The sequence below is a fragment of the Patiria miniata genome, unplaced genomic scaffold (genome assembly GCF_015706575.1).
Source record: "Patiria miniata isolate m_02_andy unplaced genomic scaffold, ASM1570657v1 HiC_scaffold_29, whole genome shotgun sequence".
Lineage (NCBI taxonomy): Eukaryota > Metazoa > Echinodermata > Asteroidea > Valvatida > Asterinidae > Patiria > Patiria miniata.
The window spans coordinates 409,834-423,087 of NW_024037068.1; the positions used below are offsets into that span (position 1 = coordinate 409,834).

The 13,254-nt window shown below is 40.5% G+C and overlaps 1 protein-coding gene across 1 annotated transcript; it reads left to right on the plus strand.

Moving 5' to 3' along the window:
- The first annotated feature begins 1,387 nt into the window (after positions 1–1,387).
- LOC119735821 (tyrosine-protein phosphatase non-receptor type 23-like) lies at positions 1,388–12,554 on the plus strand. The gene is made up of 7 exons (XM_038209757.1): positions 1,388–1,500; positions 3,375–3,461; positions 4,188–4,656; positions 5,621–5,748; positions 10,783–10,863; positions 11,035–11,344; positions 12,437–12,554. The coding sequence occupies exons 2-7, from the start codon at positions 3,392–3,394 to the stop codon at positions 12,552–12,554; spliced, it is 1,176 nt and encodes a 391-aa protein (XP_038065685.1). The 5' UTR covers positions 1,388–1,500; positions 3,375–3,391.
- The last annotated feature ends 700 nt before the right edge of the window (positions 12,555–13,254 follow it).

Sequence of the window (13,254 nt, forward strand, 5' to 3'; positions counted from 1 at the left end):
AACATTATTTTTGATACAAGTGTAACAAAAAGTTGGGCAATTCGTTGCAACTGAATCGCATTTCTTCCTCCATTTTAACCTTTAAATTTCACGTTTTTGTAAAAGGAATTAAGAAATGAATTTCTGTTGTTGCCTTAGTTTTTATGGAATGGACTTTTGATGGGAGGCCAGTTTTATATATGCATCTTCAAATTTTAAAATGGCCGTGAAAAAAACATCTGTTTAAATTTCTTAAGAAGTTTATTATTAAAGGGAAAACACGGTTGTAAAAGGTACGAGGTATGCACAATAACTCAAAGTAAGACATCATTTTCTCCGCCAAAAGGAGGTTATGTTTTCATCGGATTTTGTTGGTTGGTTGGTTGGTTTGGTTGGTTGTCTGCAAGAACGGTTATGGATGGATTATATGGTTTTACGGGTCGTGATCCGGATCTGGGTCTGGATCCAGGATTTTCTTTAAAGGATTCTTCACCATTTATGTGACGGTATTTCTTTTGGGTGTACTGCACTGACAATATGCCGGGGAATTGATTAGCCTTAGCGGAGGTTAGTGCTCTCTGAGTGCTTTCTAGTTTTCTAAACGATTACTTCAAATTTCGTATATTTTATTCGGATGACTTTGAGATACTAATTGTATATTATCACTTGTATTGTTTGCCAAGACAATAAACAAAATTAAATGTTGAAGCTTTTTGTGAGGCTGAAAATGTTTATGTAATTCTCATGTAGTTGGTCCGCGGTATTCGAGCTGCGTAGGTGCATTGTACGAATCGACGATTTTCACGTAAGTACCAAATCTATGCTGGTACGTGGGAATTTTGTATTTCACTGTACTTCAAAATGTACGCTATTTTGCACGCATGTGACACTAGAGCCTGAAAGTTGACCTTGGTGGCGCGCTTCCGGACGTACCCTCGAATAGGAATATTAGCGCGTAAAAATGAAAGTCTTATAAGAGTTTTTAAATTATATTGGGTACATTGATTTCTTAAGAAAATCATCCTCAGAAAATTAAAAGGCCTTTGCGTAATTGTAACTAGCATATCTCCATTTATGAAAACTGAAAATCGCTTGACGTGAAAGAGAAAAATCGTGCCAAACACTGACATCTCACTTCCGAAAATTAATGGAACTCGGAGCACACGTATTAAGAAATCTCGTATCGTTCGTATCGTGCCGCATATTTGGATCGGTAGGTCTTGAACAAACATTATTATGTATCACTCAGAATATCTTGATGTACAATTTATGCTTTAACAAAAAGCAACTCCCCACCCACTTCCAAACACTCTTTCAAGTTAATACTGAATATTTAGTTGTATTTTATGAACCGTGAAATGGAAATGTGAAAGACCACGGACAAAAACGGAGCTTGAAAGACTTGAAATCAAGTCTAACCATTGGGAAGGGCGCCCGCGCGCGGCGCGGCTAGGTGTGGCCGGCAAGCTGCAGCGCAGATGCAGATCAGAAAGGGAAAGTGCTACTATTAAACTCAGTGCGGTAAGCCGAAATGTTTCATTTGTTTAAAAAACATTTTTTTCCCAGTCAAGTCTCTAGAATGATTAGCTTGTTCATTTATGAATATAGGAAAGAATGTAGCATCCAGACGCTACTGCGGTTGTGTACAGAGTCAGACGAGACAGTAAAATAGTAGAGTCAAGAACATTTTTACTTAGGCTAGACGCCACAGTCATGACACTGACAGTCATGACAGTGCCACATACGGGCCTGTGCGCGGAAGGTCCTGTTGCTAGGGCCCGGGAGCCAAAAATCAATTAAAGATCGAAATTATTTTGTCAGCAGAAAATCTGTATTACTACTCTGTATTTCTTTTTTTTCCGATCAGCAATATTGTTTTTCCGTGTGTTATGTACAATTTAAAATTTATACGTTCAATTGTTTTTCATTTGTTTCTCATTAAATGTTTGTATTAATCCATGTTAAAGGGGATCTCTACTCGACAAGCTCTGCTTTTTGGGGATCCCCTTCTGCCATCTCCAATTAGAAAATAATGCGCCCAAAGTGTATAAATATATTTTGTAAAACAAGCTCGAACTTTATATTACCCAAAACTACATGTATGTATTTATGCCTTGTCACTTTGAAATGAGATGTGGTAAAAATAATAAAGAATGAATGAATGAATGAATGAACTATGAGTGCTAAATAGTACAAAATCGTTAAATTCGGTACCTTCAGAGGTCTAGATATCAAAAAATCATGATCGGCAAAATATTCGGATGGTTTTGAAAAAGCTTGGCGTCTCTGATATTTACCAGACTTTTTCCTGGCCACCCTTATAATCTAAGTTCTATGTGATATTGCTGTGCACACCTGAGTAGGTTTGTCCGCCATAAGTCTTGATTGAGTAGTATGAAGTGGCACTTCGTGCCGCACATTTGCAGACAAATTACACTGGAAGGAACCACGAAAAAGTCCTAATTTTGGTAAAATCTGAACACACCTGGGTAAGGGAACCTGAAAGCCAACTTTGAGGCCCATTGGTTTCCATGAAAAATCAAAATTGTTCAGTAACTTCTCGCAGTTTAGGCAGTATAGCACAGAGTCTACTCTGGTGCGTGGCCATAGAATAGGGCTACACCTCTACCTTACTTTTTTATCAGAAAATTGGTAAAAAACACCTGAAACCAACAATTACTACCTTTTACCCGTGACTACACGCAGACGCCTCCTTATCATCCAGGGAAAAAAAATTACCCCTTAAAAAAATCCCTACCTACCCGCCCTATTTCCAAATGCCATGTTATCGGAAGCAGAAGTATTTTGTTTTGGGCCTAAGCAAAAACTTGGGTCTGATTAGGTTTGATACTGTTGTAAACATAGTATTGCATGCAACTTTTCCTTGGATCCGCTGATTTCCTCGTTGTTTACTTCTCAAGAATGCCCCTACAAATTGAAAAATACATGTACTGTAAAAAGTCTTGTGTGGTTTGGAATTTCCTCTTTTTTTCTAAATTCTTAGTTGCAAAGTAGCATGATCGTGTCCTGATTGATAACAGTTAAGAATAAGATCTCACTCTTAGGCCAAAAAAGAATAGTTCTGCTTCCGATTACATGGCAATCAAAAATAGGGTAGGTACATGTAGGTAGGGAAATGTTTTGGTTTTTTTTGCCAATTTGTTTTGTGTACAATCATATGGAGGCGTCTGCATGTAGTCAAGGGTAAATGGTATAAAGTTATGGTTTGGGGTGTTTTTTCTTCATTTTTTCAATAAAAAAATTAGGGTAGGGGCTGTCAGGGTAAGTAGGGAAACCGGGAGCAGAACTATTATTTTGTTTGGCCTTATCTGGGCAGTGCCAGTTTTCCTTCGTACCCTAATACATTTCCATGATGCTATTCTTTTGAATTGTAGGTAAACATTGAATCACGATGGAACTACAGACCATGAATGATCCTAACAACCCGCCCGCCGGCGGTGACCAACAACAGGCACCTCCAGGTAGGCTAGGCTTCTCCAGTTTTGAGCTAAAAAGTTGCTTATGACAAGAGTGTACACTTGCTTTCAGAGTAGAACATGCTGGGGAAATACGTAATGTTAAGTTAACTTCTATTTATTGATGGGCAAGATCTTATTCTACATCTTTGGGGGGGGGGGGGAGGCAACGTACACCGTTTAACATACCAGATGGTCTATTTAAAGAATAGTTCATCATTTTGGGAGTTTTTTTGGGAATTTTGTATAAATAATACATGTAATGATGGATTTTTATGTCAGCACAACATTTTTTTACCCATACCACAAAAACAGCACTGTTTCTATCTGCCACCAGTAGCTGAATTAACAAAAACAGTAAACTAAACAACCAATCAGCGGGCGCCTTCTATACGCTGGCGCGAGCTTCCCGCGTGGATAAACATCACGCCCTTGATGAGTAGCATTTTGTACAGGCCGTTGTGTTACAAAAACGTGGCATTGAAATGGACCAATCAAAATCTTAGTCCAGATTTCGGAATGAAATGACGTCACGCATGCTTAGATATATCAGACATTATTTGACCAGAGATTCTCAGACTACATTTGAACCGGCGATCATCGGAACACTCCACCGGCGCTCTGCCAATGAGGTTTTCAGTCCTATGATTGCTTGCGGTCTCCCAAGTAGTCAGTTGCCGTTAGTCAGAAACCAGTGCCACTTTTATTTCTACAATTATTTTTTTTCGGCAGGGTACCCGACTGAAGCGCCTCCAAGCTATCCAACCCAACCCCAGCCGGCTGGCTACCCAACCCAACCCCAGCCTGCAGGCTACCCAACCCAACCCCAGCCGGCAGGCTACCCAGTGCAACCCCAACCCGCTGGCTACCCAGTCCAACCCGGACCCCAGCCGGTCGGCTACCCGGCCCAACCTGGACCTCAGCCGGGGGGCTACCCAGCCCAACCCGGACCCCAGCCGGTTGGCTACCCAGTCCAGGCCCAGCCCCAACCGTTGGGTCCAGGACAAGCTGGTCAACCCCAAGGCACTGTCGTGATCACTCAGCCCGCGGCCACCACGTTTGTCACGGTGCCCACGCAGCGGTTCACCTCCTTACCACAGATCATGCAGTGCACCAACTGCCACAAGACCGTCACCACTGAAACGCCCAAAGAGATCGGCGCTGCCGTATGGGTGATCGTCGGCTGGATATGCCTCGTCACGTAAGTGATTCTAAACGTTTGAATACATAGTCTTTGATCAAGAAACTTCTAGATATAAACCTCAAAGGGAACAAGAGACCGGTGAACTTAACAAATATTATTTGAACAAGTCAGTTTTGAACATCTATGAACCTGATCTGTTAACTCAAAAACTTGGACAAGAAACTTGAACTTTAATCAAAACATTTGATTGACATCTTTGAACGAGGACTAGAAATCGAAGAGGAAATCATCTCTTGACTGAAACTCTTTGAACAAGAAATCTTTAAACGTAAAATCTTTAACCACGAATCTTTGAACTTCGAACACGGAAATTAACTGTTTTAAAAATCTTTAAACAAGAATTCAGAGAAGACTAAAAATCTTTGAATGAGAAATCCTTGAATTTAAAGGTAGAGTACATCATTTGCAGCTATCTAAAAATTAACTGACGAAAGATGGTAATGGTACTAAACTCCCTGTGAAATGATTCTTTCTGGCATGCTGTCAGTTTGAAGAAAACAATGAAACAAGTCCTTTTCCAACGATGCGTCTAAAGATGCATTTTTGGAAATTTCATTTAGTAGTTCGTTTTTAGTTCGGTGAACTAAGCCGTCAATGAGTGTTGACACGACGCACACATGTGCGCGGTTGCTTTTATTCCTCAGGTCAGTGCTTGACATCACGTAGCTGCAACCAACTTAATGCATCCGGCAATTCAAAACATGACTAGGCAACTTTCAAATGGAAATTGAGGTCCTCGAATATTGTTTTCTCGGAGAACACAGCATTCCCTGAGCTGAAACTTCATCAGATCAGTTGTTAAGCCTCCTTCTTTAGATTGTGAACACTTTTGTTGCTTCAAATGATAAAAATGCACAAATGACAAATGATGTACTCTACCTTTAAAGAAATGTTAAGACTCTAAGTATAATTTAAGAGCATTCCTTTATAAGAGCATTATGGTGTTTTTTTTTTCTTTCAGGGTTTGGTTTTGTTTTTGTTTCTTGGCCTTCATCCCGTTCTGCATCCCTTCACTGAAGGACACCGTTCACACCTGCCCCGAATGCAAGTTCACGCTGGGAAAACACTCAACAGCAGGGGGCGGTATCTAAACAGGTGTCGAACGGAGGCATTAAATTGCCATTTACAATAACTGAGCAGCTGAGGGCGCTATACAGATGCCATTTTTCCCATAATTCAAATATTACATTTTGACAACCTGTGTTTCTTAGATTGAAGTATAAAGCTACCTTTTTTTAAACGTTTGTACCCGAAAAATGGCGCTCGTAATAACCCTCGTTCACCAAATATAGCCTTGAGAAGTGTTACATGGGGTAATTATTTGACAGATCTGGTACTACAGTACTAAAAAAATTGTGTATTATATCATTAATTTAGTCTGTGTCAGCCATAGAGCTATATTAAATTACTAGAGCGCTAACTCGATGTATAAAGTAATGCCTGATGGGCACATCCATGTCTGTGCACAAACCTGTGGAGACCTACAAATTTTGTACGGCTTTTGTACGGCTATTTGCATATCTGCGTTTGTATTCCATACCAGTGCGTCATCGAAGCCGATATGCCCAAAACCGAAACGCACGATCAGCAAATGAGCATGTCATTTTGCTCTACGCAAACAGCGCAACGTGTGCGCGTCCCTCCGCTGCAGATGCTTTTCGCCGTGACGTTTTTGAACCATCATGACGTTCTTAAGTTGTTTGCGTATCTTCTTTTGCGCGTTGCATTTAGAGTACAATTTTAAAATTCAATCCATCTATTTTTGATTGTGTTCTACAAACACGCACATAAATTCAAAATGTCTGCGCCCAGAGCAGCTTCAAAGCGTCTCCACGCGAAAGAATGAGGAGTTAGCGCTCTAGTAATTTAATATAGCTCTATGTTGTCAACAGCCCAATGTTCAATAGTTATGCACGCACCTCGTAAACGGTGTACAATGTATACATTTTGCAATGAATTATGATATCAATTTTTTTGGTTGATTTTTAATAGTTTTTATTTTCCACCATCGTAATGTCTCGATGCTCCAGAGCCATTGATCCACGCATGAGCAGAATATGACATGTTTGTTCTTTTGAGTTTCTGATTGTGTAATTTCAAATAGAATTTTCACGATGTTCAAAGAAGTTTAGTTTCGGTCTCAAGGAAAGGGCAGGGTAGTTATGAGGAAGCGAGAGGAAAAAATTCAACAGATTGTTATTTTTATTAAACTTTACTAATCTAGATATTATACTGTATAATGATTTTTGATACAATTGTGACCAAGTTTGGGTACTTCATTGATAACAGAGTCGCATTTTTACTTGCACTCTAGCCTTAAAATTTCACTTTTTGGAAAAAGAATTAATTTCTTATTAGTTTGTTATTTTTATTAAACTTTACTAATATAGATATTATACTGTATAATGATTTTTTGATGCAATTGTGACCAAGTTTGGGTACTTCGTTGATAACAGGGTCGCATTTTTACTTCCATTTTAGCCTTAAAATTCCACTTTTTGAAAAAAGCATGAATTTCTTATTAATGTTGCCTTTTAATGGAATGGACTTTTGATGGGAGGCCAGTTTTATATGCATCTTCAAAATTCTAAATTGGCCGGCCCTGAAAAAGAAAAGTTTAGAAATTTCTTATGAATTGAAGATATTAAAGGTATATTGTAAAAAATGGTTGTAAGAGGTATATTATACATTCACGATTCCTCAAAGTAAGACATCACTATTCGCTCTTTGCACACTCCCGCCATAAGCAGGCAGAGCCTCAATCTGGCAACTTTACACAATAAATATAGCCGGTTCAGTGATTCCCGTGTCGAGGTTCAGTGATTCCCGTGTATACACAGGAATCACTAAACCGGCTATTTTTACCAGATATTTGTGTAAAGATGCCAGATCGAGGCTCTGTATGCTTATGGCAGGGCCTGCAAAGAGCGAATTGTCTAAGAGATTACTTCAATTTAAGATGTGTGTATTTGAACTTATTTTTTTAATGTGTAGTTATTCTTTTTAAATATTGGAAGTGTAAAGGAAACATATTGCTTAAAGTATTCAAACTTCAAAAATCATTGTGTATGGATTAACTTTTTAGATGCTTGTTGTATATTAGCACTTGTATTGTTTGACATAAAGTATTCAAACTTCAGAAATTGTTGTGTATGGATTAACTTTTTAGATGTTTGTTGTATGTTAGCACTTAAAGGGAATATACATCATTTGCTTTTGCTGTAATTTTCAGAAATGGAGGGAATTGGGGGGTTGGAAATATAAAGCAAATATAGTTACACTGACTTTTTGGAGGTTTTGGGTTCGAAAATGCTATAAAAACCAAGAAAAACGATCATTTTCCTGTAGTCTGGTTCCCTGACTCCATATAAGAAGAAATTGAGCAGTTTACATACATTGGGGAATTGTAAGGTCAGGGAACCAGTCTAGCTGGCTCGTACCCGTTCATAGGTTTGTAATCGATTGCAAACAAGCGCAATGGTCAATTGGGGCCAGTATTTGAAAAAAAAGCCAGTTGTTTCCAACGCTGATCGGCCGATCAGCGTTGGAAATTGATACAAAAATACCACTTTTCTTGAAAATGACAGTATACCAGGTGCCATAATTTTACAGGATGCTTTAGACTGTCATTTACCAACATCCTATTAAGGTATTTCGCAAAAACTTGGTAGTTTTATTTTTCGATGTTTGCAAATGTTGTATATTCCCTTTAAACCACACATTTTCAGGCATGGAAAATTTATCGTGTTGAAGATTTTTTTGTGAGGCTGAAACTGTTCACGTAAGTTCACAGTATAGTTGGCGCGGTATTCCAAACGAACATGCAGAATCGACGATTTTAACGAGCAGTGGGGCCAATTTCATAGAGCTGCTTAAGCACAAAATTTGCTTAAGCACAAAAACGTCTTGCTTAATGAAATCAGGTTACCGGCCAAAACTCCATGCAATTGTTATGCTAAGTAAACAACACTAACAGCTAAATACAGGTCACAACCAATTTACATCACATGGAGGTTTGGCCGGTAACCTAATTTTACGAAGCAATTTTTTTCCGTGCTTAAGCAAATTTTCTGCTTAAGCAGCTCTATGAAATTGGGCCCAGGTATAAACACAAAAGATCAAGTACAAAATCGGCAATCGGCAGGCAGATGAAAGTAAGTTGGTCCAGAGGGAATTTTGTTTTTACTATGCTGCAAATCTGTTGGTACCCTACGCTTTAGCATGTGTACGTCAATATAGCCATCCAAATAAGCCCCACCCCAATAAGTCCCCACCCATAGTACTTTGACCAATCACAGCCCTGATTAAAAGTAGGCCATGCACCCACAAAATAGAAGTCCGACAATGCGGGCACACTGGCGCATGACGCGCGCCTATCGCCGTTTGCGAGTAAGCCACTCCCCTTAGACAACCCTATGGAATTGTGTAAGTTAAGTTTTGTTTATCTCAGATTGTGCGCATTCCGCGTCCATTTGTATATCATTGTAATTGGACAATATTTCACAAGCTGCCTTGACGTGATTCTAGCGATGGGTTGAGAGGTTCACATGTTGTCACCCACATACCAGTGGGCGGGGCCTAATGGATCCAATTCGTAGTGTGACGTCACTTCAACCTAAACCACGCCCAAGATAATACATAATTTCATAAGTTTAAAACGATCACGTCTCAAATTTGTACAAGCGAATGTGACTCATTTTTACCATGTTTTACCGGCGTCACAATTAACGTGCAGTGTGCGGTTGATGCATGAAGGGTGTGGCGCGTCACTAGCGTCTTGAACTAAGACCACGGACAAAACAATACTTGAATAACTTGAAATCAGTCTAGCATGCATGCAGTGCGCGTGCATATGTGCATGCAGTAGCCGAAAGGGAAAGTTGGACGGCGCGGTATACGGTAAGCCGAAACGGTGATTTCAATTTTCTTCCCTAGCAAGTCACCAAAATGATTTAGCTTGTTCAGTTATGAACATGCTAAAACAAACACCCCATCTTTGAAAAAGAATGGGAATCTTTAGATTATCATTAATTGGGACAACGATAGCGTACACCATGCGCACGTTTGCAATTTCAATTGATGTCAACTCGTCCCACCATTCGCCATTATTGCAGCCAACTAGCTGCTTGGCGGAGTCGTACTATATACTAACCAGGGAGCCCTTACCAGGCCTAACACATGTTCCCAAGTTAATCAATATTGTTGCTTCTGTTCTGATGATAAAGTTTATAGGCCCTAATATTAATAAGGAAACAAATTCTTGTCTGTTTTTTTTTTTTTTATAAATGAGGGAGGCGGTCCCCCTCCCCTTGGCCCCCCCCCCCCCCCCCCCCGGTACTCATAATGGATACCCCTAGAACTACGGGTATTACACGTAATACCCATAGGTAGGCATATCAATGCGAACATGCTATATACTCTACAAATAATATACAATCAACCTGGAACTGGAAGTGAGTTTTTGGGCTTCGGCATGTTCGGTACGGAAATTGGACTGTTTTTCATCATATTTTTGCACCATCGGAATTAATTCTGGAATCGGAAGGCTTCTCTCCGTCAGCCTTCTGGCATGCTCTTTTTTCGGGGGTCAGCACTCTATGGCTTTTGGAAATGCCCTTTGATAGACGAAACACCTTTGTCTGAAATTCCACTTTCTGAAACATAAATACTTAGAAATAGAATATACTCAGAAACATTTATTCACTGAAAGCATTATTCATTGATTTTAGCAAACAATGTTCCACAATGTCACATGATATGACAATCAAGGATATTCGGATCGGATGGACAAGTGTTTATTTTCAGATTGTTTCCTTAAGCCATGGTCTTGGTAAACATTTTCCCAATGGCAAAAATCTTAGCACTGACATTGGTAAAATGTTACCCTTTTCAGGTTTTACCATCGTCTCGTTAAAATCTTAAAATCAGTCCAAGGCGAAAATGGCTTTGCTACACGTACATTGCCTCTTTCACTTGTGTGTCCCTGTTCTGTCTTTATCACATGTGTACCCGTAAGCTAGTATGTTGCTCTTTGTCTTAGGCACGATCGTATACTTGTAAAAGGATGTTACAGTAAATTTCTCCATTTGTCCTGTGTATTATAGAGAGCACACAGTAACTGAATGAACATGGCAGACGAGAAAAGTCCGGATGGACCCCCTGCTTATGATGCTGGTCAACAGCAGCAGCAACAGCCGCAACCAGGTATATGTTTATGTGAAAGCACTTGGAACTGCGAAAATAAATCATATCTCTCTAATGCGTAACAAACATTCCAACACATGACCATTTGTCAACAAAACTGAACATTGATTTTATTATTTGAGTTTATGGACTGTGTAGTTATTAACAATAAAACCTTGTTGACAATTTCAGCATATCCTGAACAAGCCCCGGCCCCCTACCCCCAACCGGCCCCGACGGCGTACCCCCAGCCAGCCCCCGTCACTGCCCAGCCCACGGCGCAGCAGCCACAGCCCATGATGCAGCAGCAACAGCCCATGATGCAGCAAGGCGTGCAGTGGCAGCCGCAGCAGCAGGCTGTGGTCATCAACATGCCAGTCAGATTCACCGCCTTGCCCATGAACTTGCAGTGCCCCAACTGCGGCAACTCGGTGACCACGTTGACGGAGAAGCAAGTGGGCAATGTGACGTGGCTGACGGCCGGAGCAATGTGCCTGTTTTTGTAAGTATCTCTAAGAGGTTACGCACAGTAGACAGGACTTAGTGATCACACACGAGGGTTCCGTGTGCTGAACATGTCGCGTGCACATGCTGGTTTGCGCTTGTATGGCTCGAAGTACAGTCGAGTCTCGTTAATACGAACTCGTTCGGACCGAGCCGAATTGTTTGTTATATCAGAATTTTGTATTAAGAGGAACATCAGTCCCATTCATTGTGCACATCATGCACAGTTGGGACTAAGGCTTTATGTTATAACCAGAATTTTGTATTAACAGAGTTTGTACTAAGGAGATTCGAATGTACTTTGCAACAAGTTTTTATCCAAATCAGTGTTTTATTCGAAATACTAGTGTTGGATTACAAGACATCACAAGTCCCTTTTTATATATCGGGGTTGGCGCAGGGTTGACGCAGAAATGATGCAGGGTTGAAAACAGGCCGAGTTTCACACTTCAACACTTTCAGCCCCGCGCCAACCCTGCGTCAACTCTGAGACTCCAGACCAGGGTGTTGAGATTTTCAACCCTGGTTTCAACCCTCGTCCCGGGTCCAACACAGTAGTTTTGCACGAAACAAGTGGGAAACCAATGATGTCCCATCTGGCGACCGCCTTAGGATCGGAGACAAAATCACAGCAGGCAACTGTATCCGGCACCCGGAGCTGGAGGCACACAAAGTCTTTTTCTGGCAAGCAACCCAGGAGGCATGGAAGACAGAAGATGTCTTACACTGGGGTGCTGCGAAAGGACACTGGTGTAGAATCGGCATGCGAACAGGCAGCCCTCATGCAGGACGGAATTACTTGGAAAAGCCATACTCGAGCCCGCCTTAGGGCAAACGAGTTGTCGAGTTGAGTTGTGGGGTTGAACGCTGGGTTGAAAGCGTCCCCGGGTTCACCTAGGGTTGAGTTCAACCCGGGTTGAGAGGCTCTAGTATGAAAAGGCCCATAGATGTTCCAGAGTCTATTCAACTCTCTCTCTGTCACTTCCGATGGGACTACTTGTGCAAGCAGTCCATATGATATTAACTGAAATCCTAAACATTTGGAAATAAAAAAAAACAGATTGTTGTATTTTCTTTTTCTTTTTTTCAGTTTGGCGTGTCTCCTTTGCCCGCTCGGTTTGATCGCATTCTGCATCCCAGCTCTGAAGGACACCATTCACACCTGTCCCAACTGCAAATTCATTGTGGGGAAACACTCTCACCTGTAAACTCCAGATTTGTTCAGCCGGACATGACAGTACAAAGAATAGCAGTGAGGAGAATCAGCTTATCTTACACGTTATCTTAAAGGTATGAAAGAACATTGGTAGCTACCCAGAAAGTCGGAAACAGACCTGCCGATTTAGTGAGATAAAAACTTACTCAAAGTGAAGATAGGGATGGTACCAAATACCCTGTGAAATTAATCCACCTGAAAAGATATCGTGTGGAAGAAACTAATTGAAAGAGGTTTTTAAAAAAGTGTGCCAACGGGCACACTTTTTAAAGTTTTATTAGCAATAGACTCATGTTAGGAGACCATATTGTGCATGTGTTTTCTCTGTTTTCTCAAAATGTCTAGTAGCCATTAAACTAAAACTTCCATGGCTTTGTTGTTATTTATGTGTCCTACTTCAGATTTTGAGCAGTATTGTTGCTTCAAACGAAACAAATGAACAAAAAGTGAACTTATTAAAGTAATTACTACTTAAGGCGAATTGTGGCAGATTTCAAACAGGGCCAGTCAGTGTGGTCATACTGTTCATTAGTATTTATAAAGCAACTTTGATATCACCAAAGGGCATTAATTGTAATACTGTTATTTTGTTAAGGGTTTTGTTTGTTTTACATGAAAGAGGATTTGTGTGTAAATCAAAAGTCATTATTGCTTAGGCAAAACAAAAATAACCAGTCTCTGGTCAGACCAAA

Excerpts from the sequence above, each read along its gene's own strand:
- LOC119735821 (XM_038209757.1), top strand. The coding sequence starts at position 3,392 with ATGGAACTACAGACCATGAATGATCCTAACAACCCGCCCGCCGGCGGT. Across the intron at positions 4,657-5,620 it reads GGCTGGATATGCCTCGTCAC|GGTTTGGTTTTGTTTTTGTT; the intron begins GTAAGTGATTCT and ends TTTTTCTTTCAG. Across the intron at positions 5,749-10,782 it reads AACAGCAGGGGGCGGTATCT|TGAACATGGCAGACGAGAAA; the intron begins AAACAGGTGTCG and ends ACAGTAACTGAA.